Raw genomic sequence first — 26,796 nt, forward strand, 5'->3', positions numbered from 1 at the left:
GCACAAGTCCCTATATGTCAAAGACAAAATATTGTACAAAATATCAAAAAATATAAATATAAGGATTGAATAAAGTTATGTTGAGGTGTATAGGGGTATAAACCTCAATAGGTCTTGAGACAAATTTATCATGAACTACTTCGCAGTTCATAAAATTTGTCTCAAGACCTATTGAGGTTTATACCCCCATACACCTCAACATAACATTAATCAATCCTTAAATATTACATCAGACAAATACCAAACTTGTTATATAACATCACTCATCAGACAAATATGTGTCTTAGAATTAGCATGTCAGCATGCATACATTGAACAATTTCATATTTAAATAGTATGTCAACATGCTTACGTGGAACAATTTCATATTGAAATAGCATGTCAGCGTGTTTACTTGGAACAATGTTCTTTGACGTAGCACATTTACCAAACATTTGAAATAGCACATCAGCATGTCTGCATGGACCAATTTCATCGTGACAGGGCATGTTTCCATAGAATAGTTTTATTGTGACATAGTATCTAATAAATTCTTTATGAAATGGCATACCAGCATCCTTACAAGGAAGAATAAAATTCTGAAACGTGTCAGCGAGATTTCATGGAACAATGGCATATTGAAACAGCATGTATGCATGTTGTTTTTTAATAATATAAGTTCATCTTATATCATCAGCATGTTTACATGGAATAAATTCATTCATGAACAGCATATGTATGTATGTATGCTTACAAAGAGTAATTTCATTTGGAATAGTATGTCAGCAAATTTACATGGACAATTCCATTCTTCAACAGCATAATTATGTCAGTATGCTGTCATGGAATAATTACATTTTGAAACAGCATGTTTACGTAAGACACCTTTATCGGATGTATCTTGTCAACATGCTTTCATGGAACACTGTCTTATAAGATAGTTTATCACCGTGTTTACATGGGACACTGTGTTATAAAATAGTTTAACAGCTTGTTTACATGGAACACTTTCATTGTGATAAAGTATATGGTTTACATGGAATGATTTCTTTTAAAATGGCATGTCGGCATGTTAATATGGAATGAATTAATTCGTAAACAGCAAGTGTCAGAATGTTCACATAGAATAACTTCATTATGACAAAGCATATTTACATGAAATAATTTCATTGTGATAAAGTAGATGTTCACATGGAAGAATTTCTTTTAAAATGGCATGTCGGCATGTTAACATGGAATAATTTCATTCTTAAACAGCAAGTGTCAGTATTTTCGCATAAAGTAACTTCATTGCGACAAACCATATCTACATGGAATAATTTCATGGCATATCGACATGTTTACTTTGAAAAAGCTTCTATGACATATTTTCCTTTAAAATTGCATGTCAGCATATTTGCACGGAACGATTTCATTGTGATATAGAATGTTTACATGTCAGCATGATTACATAGTACTCAGCTTTTATATGACGTATCATGTCAGCATTTTTGGTGGAACACTTTTATTTTGAAATGGATGGCTTGTCGGCATGTTTTTATGAACAATTTCATTTCGAAATAGTATGACAGCATGTTTTCATATCAAATTTCATTCTGAAACAGCATGTTAGCAAGTTTACATGAAACAGTTTCATTTTTTAAAAATGTCAGCATATTCACATCGTGCTTTCATCTTGATAAATCATGTCAGCTTTGTATTAACACATGCTCTTTACCTCGAATAATTTCATTTTAAAAATGGCATGTCAGCATGCTTATAATGGAATAACTCTATTCATGGATAATGATTTGACTCGGGTGCACTAACATATGCATCAGATTGTTTTCTGCGAATTCACCAGTTTTGTAAAAGATCCTGCCGTCCATTTTCCACAGGGCATATATGTGGTTTTCTTTGCGTAGTTTAATTATTAAGTCGGCTAACATGCGCTGATCGGTGTCCAGTGGGACTCCCAGTAATGAAATTGTTGTCCGTTTACAAACCGTTTTGTTCTGGAAAACTTTGTGACGATCTGTGTATCTAACAAGGCGCGTAATAACAGTCGTCGAGCGATTGTTCACTTTATCAAGGATATTGGACCTGGAAATGTCCTCGCGGCTTATTTTGACTTCTGCATCTTGTGTGTCGAAAGCTTAGAGATCACCTCCAGGTACAGGGACGTTGTGGAGTTGAAGCGCTCGAGTACTGCTGCTGTTCCTCTAACCCTGTCTTAAGAATATTTGTCTCGGTTTGTTTTTTAGAACCAACAGTTCGGATGCCCGCTTTTCAATAGTTTTAATCAGGGGCAACCCTTTCTCAATGTATTTCTTAGTGACGAATAGCAGCATTCACGGCACTCTAAACCATAGATCGAATTAACTAAGTTAATGATTGTTCAATTAAACTAGCTTCCATTGGCACAATGGTGGGGCCCAGCATCGGAGCAAACTTTAGCAAACATCCAGGGGATATTGAGATTGAGTGTTACTGATAACCGTCTTAGTGCCAGTTGCCACATGATCACGGATACTCGACGATCCTTAAACGGGACGCCTATTTTCGAAAATGACAGGTGACACGTTACTGGTCATTTATTGGCGATTGTCTTAAGTTGCTTCACAATCCGGGGTTGTGAGTGCCAAGGCCTTTTCTGGGTAATATGGAACTCCGTATCAACTTTGGACGAACACGCCATAATATAATGATAACAGCTGTAACAGTTCCCTGTGTCTATATATAAAATGGCCGACCTTTGTCTGGTCAAAGGTAAATAATCAAAACATGATACAAACATATCGGATCTTAGAAAACATGTCCAGAAATATAAGAATTTTATCAAAACATTCCCACCACCAGACACCGGTCAGTTCACTTAGGTCGTCACGTGACTATCTATAATCCCAGGCATCAACACTTTTAAGTCCTTAGCATCACTGACGAGTCCTAAGGACTAAACAGCAGTATGAAGTTTAATTCTGTTTGTCCCCAATGTATGTAGCTCTTAGATTTGTAATCACATACTCTATTATCTGTCTTTTGTAAAATCCTTGTAAAAAGTCGAGAAGTTCGTGGAACACCCTTTGCAAAAAAAGTGTCTCTTCTTCATCTTGGAATTTTGTGTATTATAATGGACACTCATTTGTTTCCCTTTAAATCACAGTCTTATCTATTTTCCATACATGTACTTTAGCATATTGTACAGCGACTTGTATCCCGAGCTGGGGCTGGTAGGTGCGGTAAAACCTCTGGAACATTTTGCTCGATGAGAAAGTCATACTTAGCGTTATATTCTCTTTCATCAATATCGTTGAATAGCTTCACCTCGAATTCGGTTCTTCCGAAGTACATTTCGACGCGGTAGTGAACTTCATCAGGCCATCCGTCATTTGGAGGGTACACTTTGATGTTACCTATTCTTTCACATGATTTGTCTGTTATGTACCTGCACAATTTGTCTGTGGACGCGTAAAATGGGATATTCACTACGATATCCTTTCTCGCTTTATCCTTGTGTGACGAGCTGTATTGCTCAGCTACGCGTTTTTCTGTAATATCCAATACCTCCCCCTCAGCAACCAGTTTGCCGAATATATTCCCACACATGTCTCTACCGTCGATATCCTTTCGATACTCCTCTCGGTGGAACCCTTCTTCAAATGGGCGATTGCATCCAATGCCGTAAGTGTGACGACACATTCTGGCGGTCACAGTCCATGGTTCGAATCCAAACATAACTCCGCCTTCCATCACAGCTACTTCAGCTTTTGTGGGTACCAAAACCGTCTTTGAGGGAAATTCATTTTTTAGCATATTCGAAACATAATCTGACTGGGCACAGCCCCCTACTATTAAGACAAGCTCAATGTCAACAATTCTGTTAAATATATGTCTCATGTGGCTGACTATGTTGTTCGTTGAATTGAAAAAGGATCTGAAGTCTTCGTTGCGTATGTCGATTTTGAATGACTTGCTCAAATCAACTTTCAGTCCTGATTCCAAAACGATAACCGGCGGTAGTTCGAGTCGAATATCGTTTTCTGTGTTTATTTTTAATTTCCTCTTTTTTCCTTCAAAATTGTTCTCAAGTACCATCCAGTGAGACGTTCGAGTTTTTTTTATATTTTTACTTTTTTCTTCACCAATCTTCTTGCTGAAATAGTTGAAAAACCTTCGGTTGACACTGTCTCCTCCCCAAGCCCCTCCAGACGCCGGTAGGATCTCTGTAACAGTTTTCCCATCACCAGAAACCTCATGTACCGCAATGTCTACGGTCCCACCTGTAGTAAAGCGTAAAACACGAAATTAACAAGTCCGAATTATTATAATGTTTTGTTGACTTTTTTTTTATATTGAAGAGGCGTTTATTGACATCAGGCCGATATATTAGAAAGGCGTTAAAAATCAACAAAATTCGAAAGTTCTAGAAAATTACCAATATCTTTTTGGATTTGGATATATGGTGTATAGTGTTTCAGACAGAATGTAGCATAATACATTTTAGTACTAAAATATCTGAATGCTTATTCCGAACGCTCCGATTGATATTAGATGTAAAAAAGACCACGGGTACTTGGGGTCAGGAACTAGAATTATTATCAAATTGTCTTATTTCAATTTGTAACACCATTTCTTGTACATTAATGCAACGATACAACATTGGAATCGATTATAAAGCGCTTTTTTAAAAACAAACCCGTTTGTGGATGTTATAATAGTCTATATTACGCAAGATTGCTCAATATATATACATGTATATTTTTTAAATATGAGTATACAAACGTAAAAATGAAGAAACTAACAATGGTTTAATCAACCATTGTATCCAAGTTTTTTTCGACAATTTCTTTTTATTATTTTTAAAGGGATAATATTTTCGCAGTGTTCAAGGAAAAATGAAACCGCGGAAAACAGGCGCAATGCAAAGTGTCGTTTTATAATTTCTATGAAAAAAATACATGTACATTCTTACTGCATCATGAACATTTTGAACGATTGAAAATGACCTTTACTGTGTAAGACTGAAAGCAAACCTTACCTCCAATGTCCACGATCATATACCGCCCACCATGATGGAGGAAGCTGAGGATATCATTCTCGTCTTTGCCACCAAGTGTACTGGGTAGATATCGACAGTATATTGCTGCAGCTTCCGGTTCCAGGGCTAACATCAACTTGTCTTTGTCTATCCCAGTCTGCAAGGTAAGTCAGAACTGATGACCCAAACAGAATACATCTGTACAGTGTTTTCAAAATCTTCCTAAAATAAAAACTTTTCTTCTACATAAAATTGTAGTTATTCTTACATTTCAAACTCCTGCATTTTATGGAACATCAGAAGATTCATAACAGACGTTGTCATACTGCAAAAAAAATTAAAAAAATCCAAAACATTTGATTGGTCAATCACACAGTTGTGGTTTTCTATATTCTGTTTCTTAACGGTAGTCGCGCGCAAGTATATACATGTAGTCATGTGTGACGGAATCTGTGCTACATGGTAAACGACAATTCTGCAAAAAAAAAAAAAAAAAAACGTTATTTTCATTATTGTTTTATATTTTTAGAAAATATATTTTGGCTATTTGATTTCCATTAGTTTCCATTTAAAATTGGGCTTGCAGGACGATAAAGAACATATATGTTGTATTGATAAAATATGAATATACATATGATTATGTAATGTACTTACCTTGATGGCTGCCTCCCTCATGAACTGCTTTGCAGGTTCATTCCAGATTGCAGGGACTGTAAGGACCCATGTGATATCTTTCTCTGAAACCTGATTTATTTGGTGTATAGCAGCTTTCACGAGATATCCAATGCTCTCTGAGAATACGTCCATGGCAGGAAGTGATTTTCCAGACTGGTCTGACGTCATAAGATCTCGTGACAGCTTCTAAATTAAACAAGTTGGCCTTAATTTGAAGCAATCAATAATGGCGAACAAAATAATTATCTAACTCTGAATTTGTTTTGAAACGTGCTAACGTGTCTTTTGTACACACTGCTGGTGGACTTTAGTCCCCAAGGTTTACTGTACAGGTGGTAGACACTGTTGGTGGACTTTAGTTCCCAAGGTTTACTGTACAGGTGGTAGACACTGCTGGTGGACTTTAGTCCCCAATGTTTACTGCACAGGTGGTAGACACTGTTGGTGGACTTTAGTCCCCAAGGTTTACTGTACAGGTGGTAGACACTGTTGGTGGACTTTAGTCCCCAAGGTTTACTGTACAGGTGGTAGACACTGTTGGTGGACTGTAGTCCCCGAGGTTTACCGTACAGGTGGTAGACACTGTTGGTGGACTTTAGTCCCCGAGGTTTACCGTACAGGTGGTAGACACTGCTGGTGGACTTTAGTCCCCAAGGTTTACTGTACAGGTGGTAGACACTGTTGGTGGACTTTAGTCCCCGAGGTTTACCGTACAGGTGGTAGACACTACTGGTGGACTTTAGTTCCCGAGGTTTACTGTACAGGTGGTAGACACTGTTGGTGGACTTTAGTCCCCGAAGTTTACCGTACAGGTGGTAGACACTACTGGCGGACTTTAGTCCCCAAGGTTTACTGTACAGGTGGTAGACACTGTTGGTGGACTTTAGATCCCAAGGTTTACTGTACATGTCGTAGACACTGCTGGTGGACTTTAGTTCCCAAGGTTTACTGTACAGGTCATAGAAACTGCTGGTGGACTTTAGTCCCCAAGGTTTACTGCACATGTGGTAGACACTGTTGGTGGACTTTAGTCCCCAAGGTTTGCCGTACAGGTGGTAGACACTGTTGGTGGACTTTAGTTCCCAAGGTTTACTGTACATGTGGTAGACACTGTTTGTGGACTTTAGTTCCCAAGGTTTACTGTACAGGTGGTAGACACTGTTGGTGGACTTTAGTCCCCAAGGTTTACTGTACAGGTGGTAGACACTGTTGTGGACTTTAGTCCCCAAGGTTTACCGTGCAGGTGGTAGACACTGTTGGTGGACTTTAGTCCCCGAAGTTTACCGTACAGGTGGTAGACACTGTTGGTGGACTTTAGTCCCCGAGGTTTACTGTACAGGTGGTAGACACTGTTGGTGGACTTTAGTCCCCAAGGTTTTCCGTACAGGTGATAGACATTGTTGGTGGACTTTAGTTCCCAAGGTTTACTGTACAGGTGGTAGACACTGTTGGTGGACTTTAGTCCCCGAGGTTTACCGTACAGGTGGTAGACACTGCTGGTGGAATTTAGTCCACAAGGTTTACTGTACAGGTGGTAGACACTGTTGGTGGACTTTAGTTCCCGAGGATTACCGTACAGGTGGTAGATACTGCTGGCGGACTTTAGTCCCCTAGGTTTACTGTACAGGTGGTAGACACTGTTGGTGGACTTTAGTCCCCAAGGTTTACTGTACATGTCGTAGACACTGCTGGTGGACTTTAGTTCCCAAGGTTTACTGTACAGGTGGTAGACACTGTTGGTGGACTTTAGTTCCCAAGGTTTACTGTACATGTCGTAGACACTGCTGGTGGACTTTAGTTCCCAAGGTTTACTGTACAGGTCATAGAAACTGCTGGTGGACTTTAGTCCCCAAGGTTTACTGCACATGTGGTAGACACTGTTGGTGGACTTTAGTCCCCAAGGTTTGCCGTACAGGTGGTAGACACTGTTGGTGGACTTTAGTTCCCAAGGTTTACTGTACATGTGGTAGACACTGTTTGTGGACTTTAGTTCCCAAGGTTTACTGTACAGGTGGTAGACACTGTTGGTGGACTTTAGTCCCCAAGGTTTACTGTACAGGTGGTAGACACTGTTGTGGACTTTAGTCCCCAAGGTTTACCGTGCAGGTGGTAGACACTGTTGGTGGACTTTAGTCCCCGAAGTTTACCGTACAGGTGGTAGACACTGTTGGTGGACTTTAGTCCCCGAGGTTTACTGTACAGGTGGTAGACACTGTTGGTGGACTTTAGTCCCCAAGGTTTTCCGTACAGGTGATAGACATTGTTGGTGGACTTTAGTCCCCAAGGTTTACTGTACAGGTGGTAGACACTGTTGGTGGACTTTAGTCCCCGAGGTTTACCGTACAGGTGGTAGACACTGCTGGTGGAATTTAGTCCACAAGGTTTACTGTACAGGTGGAAGACACTGTTGGTGGACTTTAGTTCCCGAGGATTACCGTACAGGTGGTAGATACTGCTGGCGGACTTTAGTCCCCTAGGTTTACTGTACAGGTGGTAGACACTGTTGGTGGACTTTAGTCCCCAAGGTTTACTGTACAGGTGGTAGACACTGTTGGTGGACTGTAGTCCCCAAGGTTTACTGTACAGGTGGTAGACACTGTTGGTGGACTTTAGTCCCCGAGGTTTACCGACAGGTGGTAGACACTGTTGGTGGACTGTAGTCCCCGAGGTTTACCGTACAGGTGGTAAATACTGCTGGTGGACTTTAGTCCCCAAGCTTTACTGTACAGGTGGTAGACACTACTGGTGGACTTTAGTCCCCAAGGTTTACTGTACAGGTGGTAGACACTGTTGGTGGACTGTAGTCCCCAAGGTTTACTGTACAGATGGTAGACACTGTTGGTGGACTTTAGTCCCCAAGGTTTACTGTACAGGTGGTAGACACTGTTGGTGGACTTTAGTCCCCAAGCTTTACTGTACAGGTGGTTGACACTGTCGGTGGACTTTAGTCCCCGAGGTGTGTCATAACCTCCATGAACAGTGGCACTATTCGGAATATATGCGCTTGACATTCTAATTTAATCTAATATTGACAATTATGACATGTATCGAATCATGGAACTATTGAACCTCCGGGTCTTGGTATTCTTATGTGTTTTTAGTTTCCTCGATCACCACCTTGTTATCGACACGTTTATTGTTATTATTTTGCAAGTACGTTATCACTCAATTTGTATTGAAAGTTTTAATATCTTATGTCGATGTACATTCATTTGAAAATGAGGGAGACAGTATATACACCCATTAAGAATGATGATTGTAGCACACAGATACTAATAAGATGTACATATTCGTGTGATCTATCCTGATGCCACATAACAACATTAAAACAAGAAATAAGATAATTTATTTTCGCAATAAAACACGCTTAAACACTGACTCCGGTACTGATAACCAAAGAACAAACCTACCTTTTTATCAAAAAGCTGCATTTTAAATTTACTGAAATAATACCAATCTCTGTGTCGTTTGTTTTCTGTAAGATCCGAAAACTTTTCCTCTGCTTCGTATCCAAAGGAATCAAAATCCTTGTTTGGTTTAAAAAGGGCTACGGTAGGGGCTTTTGTGGAAAGGTTCCCTGCCATTCCTGATGCCCAGCTGTTATGGAAGATTTGCCTGGCATTATGTATTCTTCTGGTACTCGCACCTGTATGAAAAGGCATATCCGGAATATGTTGTCCCGAAGTCTATCGCCACCACAGCCGACGGCAAATCGCTATTGTCAGCCATTTTGCCAAGGACAAAAAACGTATTCCTGCAGAAAAAAAACACTATAACTTCAAATATCAATCTTAATGAACATATTTAGAGACTTTCTTCTGAAACTGTTCATGTACACTTGTAAATAAGTTATTTAGCAACAGTTTCCATGGTTTCGCTCAAATAACGAAAAGAAACTCCTACGACCATACGATCTAGCAAGGCTATGACAAATTTGGATCACCTCTAAAAATTAATAGCATAATAGGTCAAATTCATCTGCAGACTACTCCCTATCTCTCGCGCCCTACAAACCCAGTCTAACACGTCATTCCCTACTGTATCCCTTCTAATCATCCCCTTACCTTTTCTCGTCAGCTGACGGGCCGTCATACAACGGCGACAGAAAACCACGTGAACGACGTATTTAGCGATCTACAGCCTGTAAATCAATTTACCTAATTTCAGCAAGGATGACGGGATTATCTTCCTGAATCCATTGTACTGTTGTCTGCATATCACAACGACCTTGAAGATAGAGAACGTTATCTATGACTATTTACTCTGTGTGTTGTGTGGGGTGACCTTACTAGCTTTTGTGTGTAAATGATTGACTTTGACCTAAGATTACAAAGGTAAAATTAAAACACTCGTACAAATATAATAATTTATAATATTTCCAATACCATCGTTTTTAAACCATCACACAAATCGAGTTAGATATCGGTACATGGAGCAAGTCTTCAGCAGACCTGTCAAGTTCTCATGAACAAAATGCAGGTCATTACTCATAAAAATGCAGGTCATAGCAATCCAATGCAGGTCATTGCGCTTAACGGCATTTCACTTGAAATAAAAACAATAAAACTGAAAAAATTTATCAACATGTGTCATTTAATAAGCATTTCTATGCACACTTCATTCATTTACATGAATTTTTTACATTGTAAGTTGTTGAAGCTGTTTTTGCCATCTTCAAAACATTGGTGGAAGGTTGATAATCACAGCAATCAGCATTTCATTCCTTCAAAAATATTCATCTAAAATTAAAAGAATTATTTTTATAATTAATTGTGAACCACAAGCATTAAAATTTTAGTTTTCTATATTATTTTTCAATTCCGGAACTTTTGGTCCGGATTCCGTCTTCATTATTAGTTGCCAAATTGTACTTCCAGCAAGCATAAACAAAGATCGTTTTCACATGTTAAAAACTTTTGCTGTTGTCTTATAAGAACATTTAGGCATAGATTGCAGTAAGTTAACTCTGTGCATCACTATTTCATACTTCAGATGCAGTTTCTATTATTTTTATCAGCATAAATGTCCTTAAAATGTCTTTGAACTGAATGTGCATCTGGCGACCTAGAAGTTCAGTGTGATTTCAAACCTTTTGAAAGAGCTATTTATACCTGGTTAATTAACTTGCCTTTAATTTACTGGTTTTGTCATTTTACTTTCAATTTTAGGGTTTTTGGGGTTTTTTTCCACCTATTTTTTCAAGATCACGAGTTTCGCCAATTGATATGAATATTTTTTGTCTGAAGACTTCCACGTATTGTAATTGTTGCCTTCTACAAACAAAAGGCCCATGAGCCTAAATGGTCATCTGACAAACACTTACAGCAGGGACACACCCCTCAATCCAGCATCATTACAATAAAATGTTTCAGATCAAGTTTGGTTTTTATCCATTTTGACTTAAAAAAGAGTAGTACCTTAAAACTTCAGCCAAGCTCCTATTTTGGGGTCACGCCCCTTTGTCACCATGGGTCGGACCAGCCTCATTTATATAAATTAGGATTGCCCTTCCCCAATGATGTTTCACATATTGTTGTAATCAATTAAGGCATTGAGGAGGAGTAGCGTTTTAAAGCAATATTTAACCACCAAGTTCTCCTTTTGGGGGCCCCGCCATTCTTTCCTCAGGGGTCGGACCTGACTCGTTTATACATGTATAAATTATAATTGCCGTCCCTTATGATATTTCAACCCAAATTTGGTTGTAATTCATTAAGGCATTAAATGGGCGTAGCGTTTTAACGCAAAATTTCAGCTAAGTTCCCCTTTTGGAGCCTCACTTCTTTGTCCCCATGGGTCACACCAGCCTCATTAATATAAATTATGATCGCCATCCGATTATGATGTTTCACACAAAATTTGGTTGTAATCCAATGAACGGTTTGGGAGGAGTAGAGTTTTAAAGCAAAATCACAGCAAAAGTATTGGTCACACGAGCCTCATTTATATAAAATATGATTTTCCTCCACCAATGTTTCACATTAAATGTAATCAACCCAAGCGCTCCTGCGGCCCCAGGGGTCTGACCAGTCTTACTTATATAAAATATGATCGCCCTCCCCCCAATGATTTTCACACCAAGTTTGGTAATTATCCATTTTGAGGTTAAGGAGGAGTAGGGTTTTGAAAGAAAAGATCTTAAAGGCGCACGATGGACTGAGCACGGTGGCTATAGGTTATCATGACCCTTTGGGTCAGATGACCTAATAAATGCAATAAAAAGCTTCTTCATAAGTTGTACATGTATGTTTGTGCACAAGGACCTGAGAATTTGTTACGGTCTACCTGTATTTGGACTTCTCTATGTGTAGAGCATATTTTCACACTTTTTTGGGGGTTCGGGGACTAGGTTAAAATTCAGTAAAGTAGGTTTTTCCACTCTTTTTCTAATGTTTAACTGACATCCATATGGTAAATTACTGAGCTGTATTTACTTTAGTATTAATATTGAACATGTACAACTAATGACAAAGAAGAAACCACAAATGGTATTAAATTACAAACTTCATCTATCAAAATCGTATATGGCGTCTATCATCTACTATAGTATTTGTTTTGGCAATTAAAAGACAATTTGAAAAGCCCACCTTCAGATGGTGGACTTAAGAACAAGACTAGCCAGATTTTCTATAGTTTGTAAGACTTTTATTTGGATTCTGCTGTCTTATCCACATACAAGAATAGCTTCGGTTGCATATTCTGTGCAAAAATTGCTACAATTGACTTAATGTATAATGCTAACTTGCCTTCATTGCTCAACATAATCATAAACAACATTCTTCTCTAAAAGAAAACCCATAGAAGTTAGCCTATTTATCATTTCATTCATCCAGTTACATGTAGTCCCTCCTCAATACTTCTGGGAATACTTTTAATTTCGCTCTGTGAAAAGAGCGAAAGTGAATGTTACCAATGGAGTATTAAGAACGAGTTAGTCTGGACATTGCTGAGTGAAGAATATTGTACTTTAAAGAAATTTCTATTTTAAAGTTTCAAATAAAATCCATAACCAAATGTTGGAACATTTTCTGTCTGGGTTGGTGTGCCATGAGTGTTACCCTTTCGAAAATTGATGTACAGATGATGTATCCATTTCAAACATACACTGCACAGACAATGTTTCATACACTGTACAGACGATGCATCATACACTGTAGACGATGTATCTTACACTGTACAGACGATGTATCATACACTGTACAGACGATGTATCATACACTGTACAGACGATGTATCATACACTGTACACACAATGTATCATACACTGTACAGACAACATATCCATTTCAAACGTACACTGTACAGACGACGCATCCATTTCAAACATACACTGTACAGACAACGCATCCATTTCAAACGCACACTGTACAGACAATGTATCATACACTGTACAGACGATGTATCTTACACTGTACAGACGATGTATCATACACTGTACAGACGATGTATCATACACTGTACAGACGATGTATCATACACTGTACAGACGATGCATCATACACTGTAGACGATGTATCTTACACTGTACATACGATGTATCATACACTGTACAGACGATGTATCATACACTGTACAGACGATGTATCATACACTGTACAGACGATGTATCATACACTGTACAGACAATGTATCATACACTGTACAGACAATGTATCGTACACTGTACAGACAACGTATCCATTTCAAACGTACACTGTACAGACGACGCATCCATTTCAAACGTACACTGTACAGACAACGCATCCATTTCAAACGCACACTGTACAGACAATGTATCATACACTGTACAGACGACGCATCCATTTCAAACGTACACTGTACAGACGACGTATCATACACTGTACAGACGACGTATCCATTTCAAACGCACACTGTACAGACGACGCATCCATTTCAAACGTACACTGTACAGACACATCCATTTCAAACGTACACTGTACAGACAATGTATCATACACTGTACAGACGACGTATCCATTTCAAACGCACACTGTACAGACGACGCATCCATTTGAAACGTACACTGTACACTTAATTGCACATAAACTGTTTTACATATCTCAATGATCATACATAATCAACATAGGTATTTTCGTTGTAGAAAAAATTGCATGATAGCAACAGTCAAACTTTAGTATCTCGGAGTAGGTGAAGTCATGAAAAAACTTTGACATATACCGAGTATTTAAGGTAAGCGAGTATATTTTACTCTCAGGACTGAATTCTTCATTTGATTTATGCAGGGTCTTGGAATTATCCAAGTCCTAGATAATGAAGTTTAACTGTAGTCAAATATTTTCAATCTTTTTCTCCTTACAAAAGTCACAAGTCACATGGCTATATACTAGTAAAGAATAGGAACATATTGTCCTACATTATGATAATTGTTTTAGAAACTAAAATAAACATATAAATGTGATTTTGTCAATCTATCAACATAATTCTTTTAATACTTGTAATTATATCAAAAAGAGCACTATAGTTCAGATAATAATGTTACAATATCGTTCAAGAGGCAAGATTCTAAAGACACCAACCAAATACTGGCTTAACTAGAAAGGAACTCACATTTTAACAAAGTGCAAATTAAAAAAAAAACAGAATAAATAATAACAAAACAATTGCATCCGTGTGACAGCATAGATTCGGTGAGGTAAAAATCAACACAGGTGTACTTCGCAGAATCCTTATACTAAAACAAAAATATTTTTGTTCTTTATTCTAATTAAAGCGAAAGTATGGAAATCCAGAATGGCATAGCCTTCATGAAATGTAACAAATGTCCCTTTATAGGAACTTTAAATCATTCCCTCTTAAGTATTGATAGTTAATATACTATACCAAAAATAAAACGGCAAAACTTTTGTTACTGAAAGTAAGAAGGTCATGTTTGAAAATTTATCAAAACCAATCTCATCTGACAAGTATTATCAAAGGCAGTGAAGACAATGTGATAAAAACAGGAATATGTGAACAAATCTTGTGAGGAAGTAAACAATTACTGTGTTAAGTTTGTTTTTTTGTTTTGTTTTTAATTTTTTAGGTAAAGAATATGTATTATGTATTCTTAAAGACATAAATCAACTAGCCTGATCTGCAGGAATTTCACTCTGATTCGGTGTGTGTTTGCTAATTCCAAAGCAGTGTTACGAAGATTAGGAATGGCTTCATAATTTTATAGATAAATACCTTTAAGTTTGTACATCCAGAAATACATGACAATCACTGTTTAAGTCAATGAACAATGATATAATATCGCAACGCTTTTGGCTCAGTTGTTAATTATCAAAATAAATTTCAGAATCACGGAAAGATACAAAATAATAAATTCAGTATTCATTTTAAATATTTAAAAGAAAATCTTTCAAAAATATTTTGGAAGTGACAGTATTCTGAACTACACTGTAATTGGTAAACAATTCACATCACAGTTTGGTTACAAGATACATTTGTACAAGTGCAATGTAAGTAGTTTGGAAATTCAATGGCACTGTAACATATACTACATCACAAACTTTGGCTCTATCTCATGATAAATATGGTAAAATATGTTCATTATTCTATCATTAATATTCATATCGTTTGCTACAAACATATTTTGCAGTAAAGAACTAATTACTTAGGTCCATTGTTTTTGTTGACAGAATTTTACATGTTAGTATATGGAATCAGAAAATTCTGAAAAATAGATTAATCACAGGAGTAGATAAGATATACTTTACTGCATTTTGTCAGAAAATTTTCCGAAAGAGTTTGATCTCATTAGTTTTCTTTTTACATATATAAAACAAGATTTGACACATTGTAAAATTCTGTACCAAACATTTTTCTACTTCAAATATTTGTCCAATTTCATCAATTTGAACAAAAATAAAATTCAAAACAGGACAAAAAATAGTTTTGCTTATCTGAACTGCATTAATGCTGGAACCCTAGGAAATCTATATACATATTGTACCTACCTAATATTAATATCCTAGTAAATATTTTGAAGGCCATACTGCAACATACTTTAACGATCACCAATGCCTGAGCTATCGTATCCAACAACAACATACATCAGCCTCCTATTCATGGAATAGGTAGGATAACAAGTAAAATATGTTTTATTTCAATGCATATTTGTTACAATAACCTCTAATAATAACAGAAACTAATAATGCCTTTACAAAGATGATCATTAAAGAGACATGTTCTTTTTACAAATAAGAGATGATGATCATTAAAGAGACATGTTCTCCTTTCTACAAAGAAGAGATTATCATTAAAGAGACATGTTCTCCTTTCTACAAAGAAGAGATGATCATTAAAGAGACATGCTCTCCTTTTTCAAACAGCTCTTATAACATGAAACATACTTTTGTGTAAAAAATACTAAGTTTACTGGGGCAAGTCCGAGAATTCGACCAGTCATATCTGTGAGTCTTTGAAAGTTCCTTATAGGGCCATGGTTTTAACAATATTGTGTAACATCATAACTCATAACTGACTTCTTAAGCAATGAGTGATGTAACAAAAACTGCCTGTTGTTATTAGCATTTTTGAGTCATCGCAAGGTTATTAATATTCTTGAGTCATTATGAGAGCCCACAGTATTATTATGAGTAAAAGTATAATGTAATATTACTGTGTAAGAGCAAAACCTTCTATTGTTACAGAACTGGACACAAGCTTGTCATTTTATTGAAATTTTCTTTTCAGATCTGGTTTAAAGCAAAAACAAGGACCAGATTACATCAAAACTTTAAGCTGAAACACCCTGGTTCCTGGAATAGCAAATCTCACCAGAGCTCACAAATAGAATTCCAGAGTCTTGGTCAAGCCCATAGAAACTTTTTATTTACACTAATATCATATTTACCTAGTGACATACATTTTGTATATAAAATTAAAACTTTTAGTTGTATATATATTACTGAAATCTGTCTGACAGAAATGCCCGATACAAATAGAGTGAAACCATCATCGAATATGGCTTGTCAATATTTCGTTCCGTACAAATTTGTATATTTTTTTATGCTTATCTGCAGCAATGCAAATGTTTGTTCCAGAAAATTTAATTTGAAAATGCTTAAATATGAAAGAGAGTTTGACAGTACAATCCATGGGATACTGTATAATGTTTATTTTTTTCGACTTATTGGAACAGTAATTTCCTAGTGAGAAAAATGTTTAGTTTTCACAACCTGAAGTCACAAGGTAAATATAACAAAACAATCTTCCATTTGTCCACATATCTGTAACAACGTGCAGAAAATGATCAACAAGTGATAGGTGTAATAAATAAAATAATGAGGATGACAATGTCACACACACTCGCTATAGCTCACAATGTCACACTCACTCACAATGTCACACTCACTCACAATGTCACACTCACTCACAATGTCACACACATTTGCTCACCCACAAAGTAACAGTTACAATGTCACACTCCCTTTCAATGCATCCAATCTCCACCTAAATATTGTCAAACAAAAAAAATCAGCAAATTTTCATTTTTCCTTTAATTAAGGAATCTTCTTATGAACTTTACATCAAAAATCAGTACAATTTGTAAATATAGTGAAGTGTTTCTTGTTTGACAATATTTTACCAGTAAAATCACTCCAACCATCTGTGGTACTTTCCCTCCATGTTCCTTTAAAACACCAACCTCTTCACTAAACCACCTGTAAAACAATAAAAAGCAACTGTTGAGTTTAAGAATCATCATTACAATGACATGTATTGTTAAAACGTGTAGGAACTCCTGATCAGATCACGAGGGCTATATAAAATTACACACGGCATTCTGTAGTGTCTTAATTGCTGTAAAACTCAACATTTTATCACAAACCATTATAAAACTTACATTTTCTTTCACCTACTTAGATATCAGTATATAGCTATGTTTTATAATATTCTTTTACAAACATAACATTTTGCCTTCAGTCTTGCTGTCAAAATAAAATCAGATTTTTTTTTTTTCAAACTGAAAATGCATAACTATTAACATTTCATTAAGTTAACATTTAACAAATATTTCATTGTCTGTTTGAGATGTGTTTTCAATATGACTGCATTTTTGCATGTGTTATTTTTCAACTAACCTGTATCACCTTGAAGTTTGCGTTTGAGGCTAAATCTATTATCAAGTTGGTTCTGGTCTTTGATTTTGTTACTACCAGGCATAGGAAGTAGATGTCCTGGAGTAGGGTGTGGCTTCATTATAAAATAGTCCATCTGCAATGCCTGAAATATCAAGAAACATGAGTTCTCTTCCTCCTGTCAATGGACTTTTTATCACTTTGGCCCTTTTCCCCACCTGGAACTCATTTATAAACCATCTCCCTGAAAGTGCTTGACAATGCTTAAATATAGCCTAACACATTTCTTTTTTAGGAAAATTATCTCTGTTATTGTTTTGTTTAAACAAATTTTCATCAGAACCTTTGAAATGTTTACTAGCGGACAAACATCACTGTGAAGAAAGCATACCTGTGTGGCTGTGCATCTCTTTAGTGGGTCCATATTGAGAAGTTTTGACAAGAGCTCCAACAAATCATTTGATGCTGCGATAAAAATCTCACGTAGCGGCGTGCCAGGGAAGTCCTTGAATTGCACATAGTCTGGTAGATCAACCATGTTCTGGAAGGAAAAAGGTCAAGCTATTTTATGTTGACTGTCAAAACCTTACCAGGGTTAGAATTTTATGCAATGATAATAAGTTGTAAGTATTAACTAAATCTGGAATTCATGTGATACCTTGTTAACAATTTGCTTGCTACAGAATACCATAAAGGTACAAATAAATACAACAATAAACTTGTGTAGAAGATCCTTAAAGATGGCATTGTTTAGCACTCACAGGCCAGACTTCGTCATTGGGTGTGCCCAGTGTCTGGAATATCCTGCTCAGCTGATCCAAATCTGTATCTCCTGGCAGGAAAGGTACCTGGAAAACCAACACAATAAAAAATTATTGGTCAATTAACCAATCCATACATACATCACACTTATGTATCAGCTTGTGAAGTTATAAAAACAAAGCTTCTGTGATAAGAGTTTAACTTTAATATACAGTCAAACTTCGATGTTTCGAAGTTCTAGGGACTACCAGGGAGTAACAGAAAAACTTCGAAACAGCGGGACTTCGAAATATTCATGGTTGACAATAGATCAATGTTTTCTTGATAATGACCATATCTGTTAACGTTACATGTCCTCGGTGTCTTCGTGTTGATCGTCGCCTGGCAGGTTGACATCGAAAAGTTTAGTTAATTTACCCCAAACCCATAAAAATAGTTTTCATCAATTATACATAAGCATTTTTTAATCAAACAAACTATGTATCTGTTACAAAAAACTTATATCCCGTGTAATAGATAAAGCAAAAGTACAATGCACACTTACGTTAACGTTTTTTGCTAAAGACACATGTGTTTACGTTATGTGCATATAAAATACGGAACGCCGATTAGGGGGAGAATGCATGATTGAATGACAAATAACTGATTTACGTGGATATTTATGTATAAGTTTGAAACGTGACACTTTGAATATGAGTGAAGACATCACTAATTGTTTTTGTTTAAAATTGATCCGCTTGTTTTACTGTTTCCGTAAAATTTACTCACCAACCGCTGATTTCAATGGCGGCGGAGATCATCAAAGACGACTACCGGTATGGTATACCGGAGTGATTAAATGTCATGGCTTCTAAATACACCATTTATCTATCAATTTATTCTGATTATTAATTAACCCCATGATCGGGAGTGACAACGCACGCTATCGTTATCCCTATTGTCAGTCCGGGCACTTGTGGGAGGGGTGTGAAATCTTGCCGTGGGGGTCACGACAAACACCTGTCCAGTGGTCAGTACAGGTAAATTATATGTTCGAATCATGAGATGTCAATTACCTATAATATCCTAGCTGACGGGCCATGAAAAAAGTTCGATACACCGAAAACTTCGATTTATAAAAATTTGAATCATACATAGGTTCGTTAGTAGCGTTATATAGTGAGGAAATTCGGGACCAAGCAAAAAGTTCGATACAGCGAGAAATTCGAATCAACGAAGTTTGAATCATCGAGGTTTGACTGTACTTAAGTTCATATAAACCTACTAATAGGGAAGAGGTCAATTTTTATACCATGACAAAGTATCCATCTTTGTAGTAGTTTGGAGTAATTTCCTTTGTCAAACAAGCATTTATCTTTCATGGTGACCCACACAAAACACAATTAGTTTTAATAGCAATACTTAAAAAGCTTTTGGCAGGCAGTTTTACAATTTTAAGTTCAATCCCCACAGTTACTGTTTTATTTGTAATTTTGTTTTCAACTTTAACATCTCAATTCTGTAAAATACATCATGAAGAGCAATTCATATACTTTACTTCAGTATAAAAATACTATAAAAGTATTTCATAACATTAACAAAATTTATACCACTAACTTGTTGGTTACTTTTACTTTAAGAACTAAATTAATCTTAAATGAAACAACTATGATAATCATTGGGCCTTAATTATATAATCTTCTTTAAACCTATATGCAAACAATCTTATCATATGTACAGTGTACTGACCCGCCGTAAGAGTTCAGCAAGGATACATCCAACAGCCCACATATCTACTCCTGTACCATACTGACGGGCACCAAACAACAACTCTGGACACCGGTACCATCTACCAAAAATTCATAAAGTCAACTTAGAAAACTAAATGCCAATGTTTCAATACCATGCTAATCAACCAAATGTTTTATTAGACATTATCAAATTCTAAGAAAATCATAATCAACCAAATGTTTGATTAGACATTGTCAAATTCTAAGAAAATCATTGCACTCCAGGAATAGGCACTGATTTGTTTAAGATAAGAATTCATTTCAAATACTTCGTTTTATTTTGTCTCATTTACTGATTTTGTACAAATTTCAATCATTTGATCAAAAGATTATGGAAACAAAATTATGTACAAACCTTGTTACCACTTGATGTGTATAAATCCTTGTAGGAGATCCATAAAACTTTGCCAGACCAAAATCACCAAGCTTAAGTATACCTTGCTGATTGATAAGTAAATTGTTTGGCTTCAGATCCTGGTAAAATAAAGTTTTAATAACATTATGGAGATAAGATATAGCTTTAATAAATGGCATATGAAACACTCATAAATGCTACCTCTTGAGAAAAGGATTTCCAACCAAACATCAGATCAATGTTTGTAAAAGTTCATGTTCATGTTAAAAAGGCATTTTTCATTATTTGAAAATGATCACTTTTTTGAAAAAAATGTATGTTTTGTCCAAAACGTCTAGATATAGAGAAAATTAGCATGGAAAGGCATAGTAATTTTTAATAAGCTTTATTAGGTGGGGGTAGAATGACTTACTCTGTGTAATATCCAGTGAGAATGTAGGTACTCCAAACCTTTCAAAGTCTGCAATATGTATGACTTTATATGTCCTGGGGTTAGAACAATCTCATTATCTTTTATAACAATCTGAAATAAAGATGGTTTCAAGTTAAATGAGTCATAATGATATATATTTTCCTTAAATCTGTATATATGTAACTACATACCCCAATACAACAAAGTTAAGCAGTGTAGATTTATATTCCAGTAAAACTTGGTCAACAATATGTGTAATTCCAAAGTACATGTAAAAGGTTCTCAATTGTATACCTGTATCTGCAAAATTCCATTCTTGCATTGTATATCTAGGTTTAAATTACATTCTATATTAGTAAATCTTAAATAAACTTTTTTTCTGGTACAACTGATTTACAAGGATTCAAAGTACTTTTTCTCAGTGAGTTAGTGCTGTAATACCATACATTTTTGTCTATCTGTACTAAACTTTGAACCTTTGACACGGCTTTGTAAAATGTCATTCAGGTAATAGTATGAGAAATATTTTACAAACAACTGAGGACGAAATTTTCAGAATTACTGTACAACCTCTGTGTTTTCTTGTTTGGCCTCCTGATCATCAGAATCTCAATTGTATAATAACTATAGCCTGACTTTAAGGTATTGTATCAGGATTAGTACTTTTGACAGTAATGTTCAAAATATATCATTTAACTGTCAGGTAAAAAAGGTAACATTTCTGAATCATGCTTATCCTTGTTCCTTCTTCAACAGAAACACAGCTGAACACAAAGTCAAACCAAAGTTCAAAACTAGTCAGAAATTAGTAAAATTCATAAAGTATTAAGAACGTACACCTTTATCTGTATCATATTATTATATTATTATTAGTCCTGTCTTAACTAGTTTTCCCATATACTGTACTTAAAAGCATATATCTTTTGTAAAAACAAAAAGGTCAATGGTGGGAAAATGCTTCTTATGCACTTACCTCTAAATCTGTCTCCATAAAATCAAAAACAAGACTGACATTTGACCGATGCCCAAAGACATCAAGAAGCTGAAAATAAAAACAAAATGTTAAACATGAAGAAACTAATTTCAAAAAAGTTTCTTAATGGCATTACATGCAGAGAACTAAGATTATATCATGATAATTCAGTTAAACAAACATTAAGATTAAGTCACTCGAACATCTTGTGGTTTTATGGTATATATAAGTTACCAGGGCCAGAGGGATCCAGTCCATCCACAAATTTTCTGTTTCTATAAAAAAAAATTTGTGGAGATCTCTCTTTGGTAAGTAATTATATGATAGGCATATTTAACCTGCTTATGTAAACTGATATGTTCTTTTGTATGTTTTTTTGTCAATGTGTGACTATTGTTTTCAAACAACTTTGAGAACATACAATATAATGATACAATGATGTTTGTTTGAACATATAATAACAATGAGAACTCACTCCTATGATGTGTGTATGGCTGAGCTCCTGGAGCAGTTTGATTTCTCGGAGGGCCGTTCTGTTGATTCCATCTGCTACTTCAGCCCGCGTCCCTACCTTGATCTGTATACAAAATTCAGGTTTATGCATGAATGCTGTGTCAGTTAACTAGTCAAGGTCAATACAATTTCTCTTCATCATGACAGAAATATTCCATTTACTTCACTTCTTTTCAACACAAATCTATTTGGGTGACCAATTTAATTTGTTAAATAAAACTATAGTATTTTCATGAAATATGTGAAAGTATGAGGACTTGTATTTTGTTAATCTATATGTAAGTTTATTTCAGATACATATATAGGCACAATTATATCACATATGATTGAAATACGTGTGAAAAGTCAAGAAGCACCATTGCAAAATTTCTCAACATGCAGTGTTTTGTTTTTTTCAAGTACAACTTCAGGCTTACTTTAACTGAACAGCCCTTCATACATTCAATTTTTATTTATATCATATAGTGTTTTAGTCGCTTATTTGTACAAACCTTTTTCACAGCAACAATATTGCCTGTTTTATAATCTTTAGCCTTGTAAACTGTAGCAAACTGAAAGTTAAATAATACAGCATATAATATACATATACATGACTATTGTAGTAAAGTACCTTTCTATTTGTAGTTGGCATATACCGGGTATGCAGTATTTGGGAAAGTAATGAATAAAAACGCTTTGCCTCCATAGACCTAAAATTTAGCTGATTTTGTTTTTAATGTCCTCAGATTTAATTTCCTTCCCCTCCCCTGAGGGGCCCCAAGATGTTGGTTAATGTTTTAAAGAAACTGGAGAAAAAAAACAATGTCTTTATTTCCTAGATATCTCCAATAGACTCCATTACCATAGATTGGCTGCAGGCCTAGAAAAACTTAATTTCAATTAATTGCTTTTTATATTTACTACAGTGGTGTTGAAAAAACAATCCCAAAACTACATGTCATATCCACACTCCCATTGTCTTTACCAGTAATTCTATGTATATACCTGGACACAATAGACAATTATCACGACACAATAGACAATTATCACACTAACTGTCTGTACTCAGTGACAGCGGGTGTTAAAAAAATCTCACCAGCACAAACTGTGATTAGTGTTATGTAACAAAGAATGACAAATCTCTCACTCTCATTCATAATTTAGAGAGGTGACGACATTTAATATGTGTAATGTTTTTGAGACAAGACTATGGATCTGACTATTAACTTCAATGAATTTCTGATTATGAAATAACATTATAGACTTAATTATCAAGAAATAATCAAATTACTGTTGATAGAATTTGTGAAACTTTAATTAACTAAAAATATGTTCCTGTCATTGTGAATAAATTTAATCAAACTTGAAAGTCAGTTTTTGTTGTCCCATAAGGTACATGAAGCATGATGAAAAATTATGAGTCTGATTTCCGATGTAGTGTATTACTGAGCCAGTTACAATTCACCAGGATGAAATTCACCATTGTGGCATGTTCTTCACAGATTATATGTACATCATGCTTGACATTTAGATTCTGCTAGCTATATATACATTTCTAAAATGATCATACATTAAGTCATCTATTTTCCTTAATTTTCAACATTTTTGCAACATCTGCCTCCATTCAAATGTGTAAAGCTCTTATTACTCTACTCCATCAATGATAGATGTTTGCACGGAGAGATACTTTTGGCATTTGTATTTTAATTATATTCAATTCAAAAATGTTATTTATGTATATTATTATCATTTGTTAAGTTTTATTTTAAATATTTATATATATGAAATAATAGGATCAGACAACAGGATTACCCTATATAAGTCTTTTCCATAGACCGGTTGCAGATAGGTATAATAATTATACATAGTCTAAACAGCACACCTTTCACACTCACTTACACACAATTTCATAAAGGAAAGACATGAAAAATAATGATGAGCAACATAATCATAATAGTTGAAATCTTTTAGTGCTCATTATACATAAGTAAACATGATTTAAGATATATAGATTAATATCTTGAGATAAATCTATATCGCCACATAAAAGTATATGTAAATTAATAAATCCCACACGATTGTATATAGAAGTGATATGATGCCTAAAGGTAGAATATAGTGGGCACTGGAAGAAAAAATGAACCAAATTTTCAAAGTCTGCTCCACAAATGCATGAGCCATCAAGAACTAGATGATCTATTAACTTATCAAAATTTAGGTTACTGGCATTATTACGCAACTGACACAATAGAATATTTAATGCCCTAGGCTTACAGTCAAGAAAAACATCAGAAATAAAGACAGGGAATACAGTTTTAAGCTTATTTTTTAGGCTCGAGATAGATACAGAATCTCTAATAGAAGGATCTAAAGAGTTCCATAAGTTCATAGAAGAGGGGAAGAGACTGTTTTTTAATTATATATATATGTGTATGTAATAAAACACTGACCAGCAGTCTGCTATGTTATTGCACAGCAGTTTGACTTTATATATCAATAAGAATACACAGCAATGCCTCTTCAAATATCCATTATATTATTTTTTTAAATCTTTATGTACAGGTTATTTCCATAAGGAGTATTATATATTCTTATTGAAAGGACGTCAAATTCCCGTGACTAGGCCTACTGGATACAGTACATACTAGCCCGAGATTCTCTGGATATTTCTTTAGTTACTGTAGTCGAGTAGACCGACTGTAGATTCTGATGTTATTTGTCTCGATAAACATGAATAATCAATCAATATCAATTGCAAAACTGAGGTGGCGACTTTTTAAAACTTGAAACTTGTAATGTTGACAGGCCATGAAAACAAGATACAACAGGAAAAAGTTCTGAACTCACTTTCCAACGGTGTTGTTTGTCGCTAATAAAAAGATTTTCGGACATTTTCAACACTATATTGCACTTAAAGGTTAAAGAAAGATAAAATATTTCAAAGCAAGTATTCAAAATTTACCTGTCCTTCCCCTAAGAACTCTATTTTTTCATAGCGAACTTGCTTTTCTTCCATTTCGCGTTGATGCCCGTCGCGGTCTTCTGTGTTTGTTAGACGCTTCTATAATGCCACCTGCGTATGCGTGATAAACGCTCGATTGACCATTTCCTTCTTGATAAAATAAAAATAAAAACAACTAAACAAATCCGGAATTTATGGCATACTTTCCCGCGGTCAAATGTCCATAAGATATTCACGGTTTTTACATCCGAAAATCTTCAGCAAAATATACGTTTTCTTCTTCTTCTTTCACATCAGGTACCAATCTCCTAGTATGGAGCGATGACTGTTCCTTTTCATCGGGCTCAGATATGAAATATCAAAGCAAACGGCCAAACGTTTGTGAAAAAAATTACACACAGTACCTTGAATTATACGGAGCAGGGATTGATTCACCTATTAAACGAAAATTTGAAATGAATAACCAGGCAATAAAGAAAAAAAGAAAGAAAATACGTTGACACACGAGGGAAGCCCAAATGGGTGAAACAATGACCAAGGATGTTTAATCTTGACTGGAGGGAGGTATACTTTTTATTAATAATAATATTTACATAATAACGCGATTTTTTTTTATTTTCTTCTACGAAAATGGTCCCAACCGGCTTTCGTAATAACAACAAGAATCTCACACTAAAATAAAAAGTTTCTGGGTAGAAACATTTACAATTCATTACCGGAAAAAGTAATGCTCCTACAGTACCCGACTACATTTTTTTCTAGTTAACTATGACTTTTCCTTACTAATTATTACCTTATCGTCACATATATATATTATATTAATGTAGAACGATCTGAATAGATGTCGTAGGTTTTTTATCTATATATATCCCGGTATATCTAAACAAGAGGTCCAATGACCCTGTAACTATCACCCTGTTCTGCAGCTTATGAAGAAAATGTTTCGTTAGAATTTTTTTTTATATGGTTTCAATTTGTTTTAGATCATTGATGTGGAATCAAAATTAATACTCCTTTTCCAGTAATTTTATACGTCAAATAACTTTTTTTTTTTCTTCTTCTTTTCTTTTTTTGCATTGATGATCATGACCACAAGGACCATACAAGTCGAACAAGATAGATTCGTTTGAAAACAAATATTTTGTCTTTCATCTGGAAATTCAATTTTCAAAATAGTAGTTCACAAAATCCCCTTTCACCAATGTGACCGGGGTTCGATCCCGCAGCCTCCCAAAACACACATACGCACACGCATGCATGTCGCACGCACGGGAGGCCGTCCTTAAATGACCTTAGCTGTTAATAGGACGT

General features: G+C 35.5%; 3 protein-coding genes across 3 annotated transcripts; 1 reads left to right on the forward strand and 2 right to left on the reverse strand.

Moving 5' to 3' along the window:
- Positions 1 to 266: 266 nt before the first annotated feature.
- LOC117333823 (heat shock 70 kDa protein 12B-like) lies at positions 267 to 5,953 on the reverse strand. Its single transcript, XM_033893236.1, has 3 exons — positions 5,651 to 5,953; positions 4,997 to 5,153; positions 267 to 4,238 (listed from the first exon to the last, which is right to left on the reverse strand). Exons 1-3 carry the CDS (start codon positions 5,837 to 5,839, stop codon positions 3,148 to 3,150), a joined length of 1,437 nt encoding a protein of 478 aa, XP_033749127.1. The 5' UTR covers positions 5,840 to 5,953; the 3' UTR covers positions 267 to 3,147.
- A 6,346-nt stretch (positions 5,954 to 12,299) lies between these two features.
- Positions 12,300 to 25,568, reverse strand: LOC117334256 (cyclin-dependent kinase 7-like). Its single transcript, XM_033893764.1, has 11 exons — positions 25,486 to 25,568; positions 23,036 to 23,095; positions 22,507 to 22,608; positions 22,032 to 22,100; positions 21,059 to 21,169; positions 20,647 to 20,765; positions 20,251 to 20,350; positions 18,522 to 18,608; positions 18,152 to 18,301; positions 17,764 to 17,905; positions 12,300 to 17,343 (listed from the first exon to the last, which is right to left on the reverse strand). Exons 1-11 carry the CDS (start codon positions 25,537 to 25,539, stop codon positions 17,315 to 17,317), a joined length of 1,023 nt encoding a protein of 340 aa, XP_033749655.1. The 5' UTR covers positions 25,540 to 25,568; the 3' UTR covers positions 12,300 to 17,314.
- Positions 12,680 to 14,269, forward strand: LOC117334257. Its single transcript, XM_033893765.1, has 2 exons — positions 12,680 to 13,617; positions 13,696 to 14,269. The coding sequence occupies exons 1-2, from the start codon at positions 12,719 to 12,721 to the stop codon at positions 13,736 to 13,738; spliced, it is 942 nt and encodes a 313-aa protein (XP_033749656.1). The 5' UTR covers positions 12,680 to 12,718; the 3' UTR covers positions 13,739 to 14,269.
- Positions 25,569 to 26,796: the final 1,228 nt, after the last annotated feature.

The sequence above is a fragment of the Pecten maximus genome, chromosome 9 (assembly GCF_902652985.1).
Source record: "Pecten maximus chromosome 9, xPecMax1.1, whole genome shotgun sequence".
Lineage (NCBI taxonomy): Eukaryota > Metazoa > Mollusca > Bivalvia > Pectinida > Pectinidae > Pecten > Pecten maximus.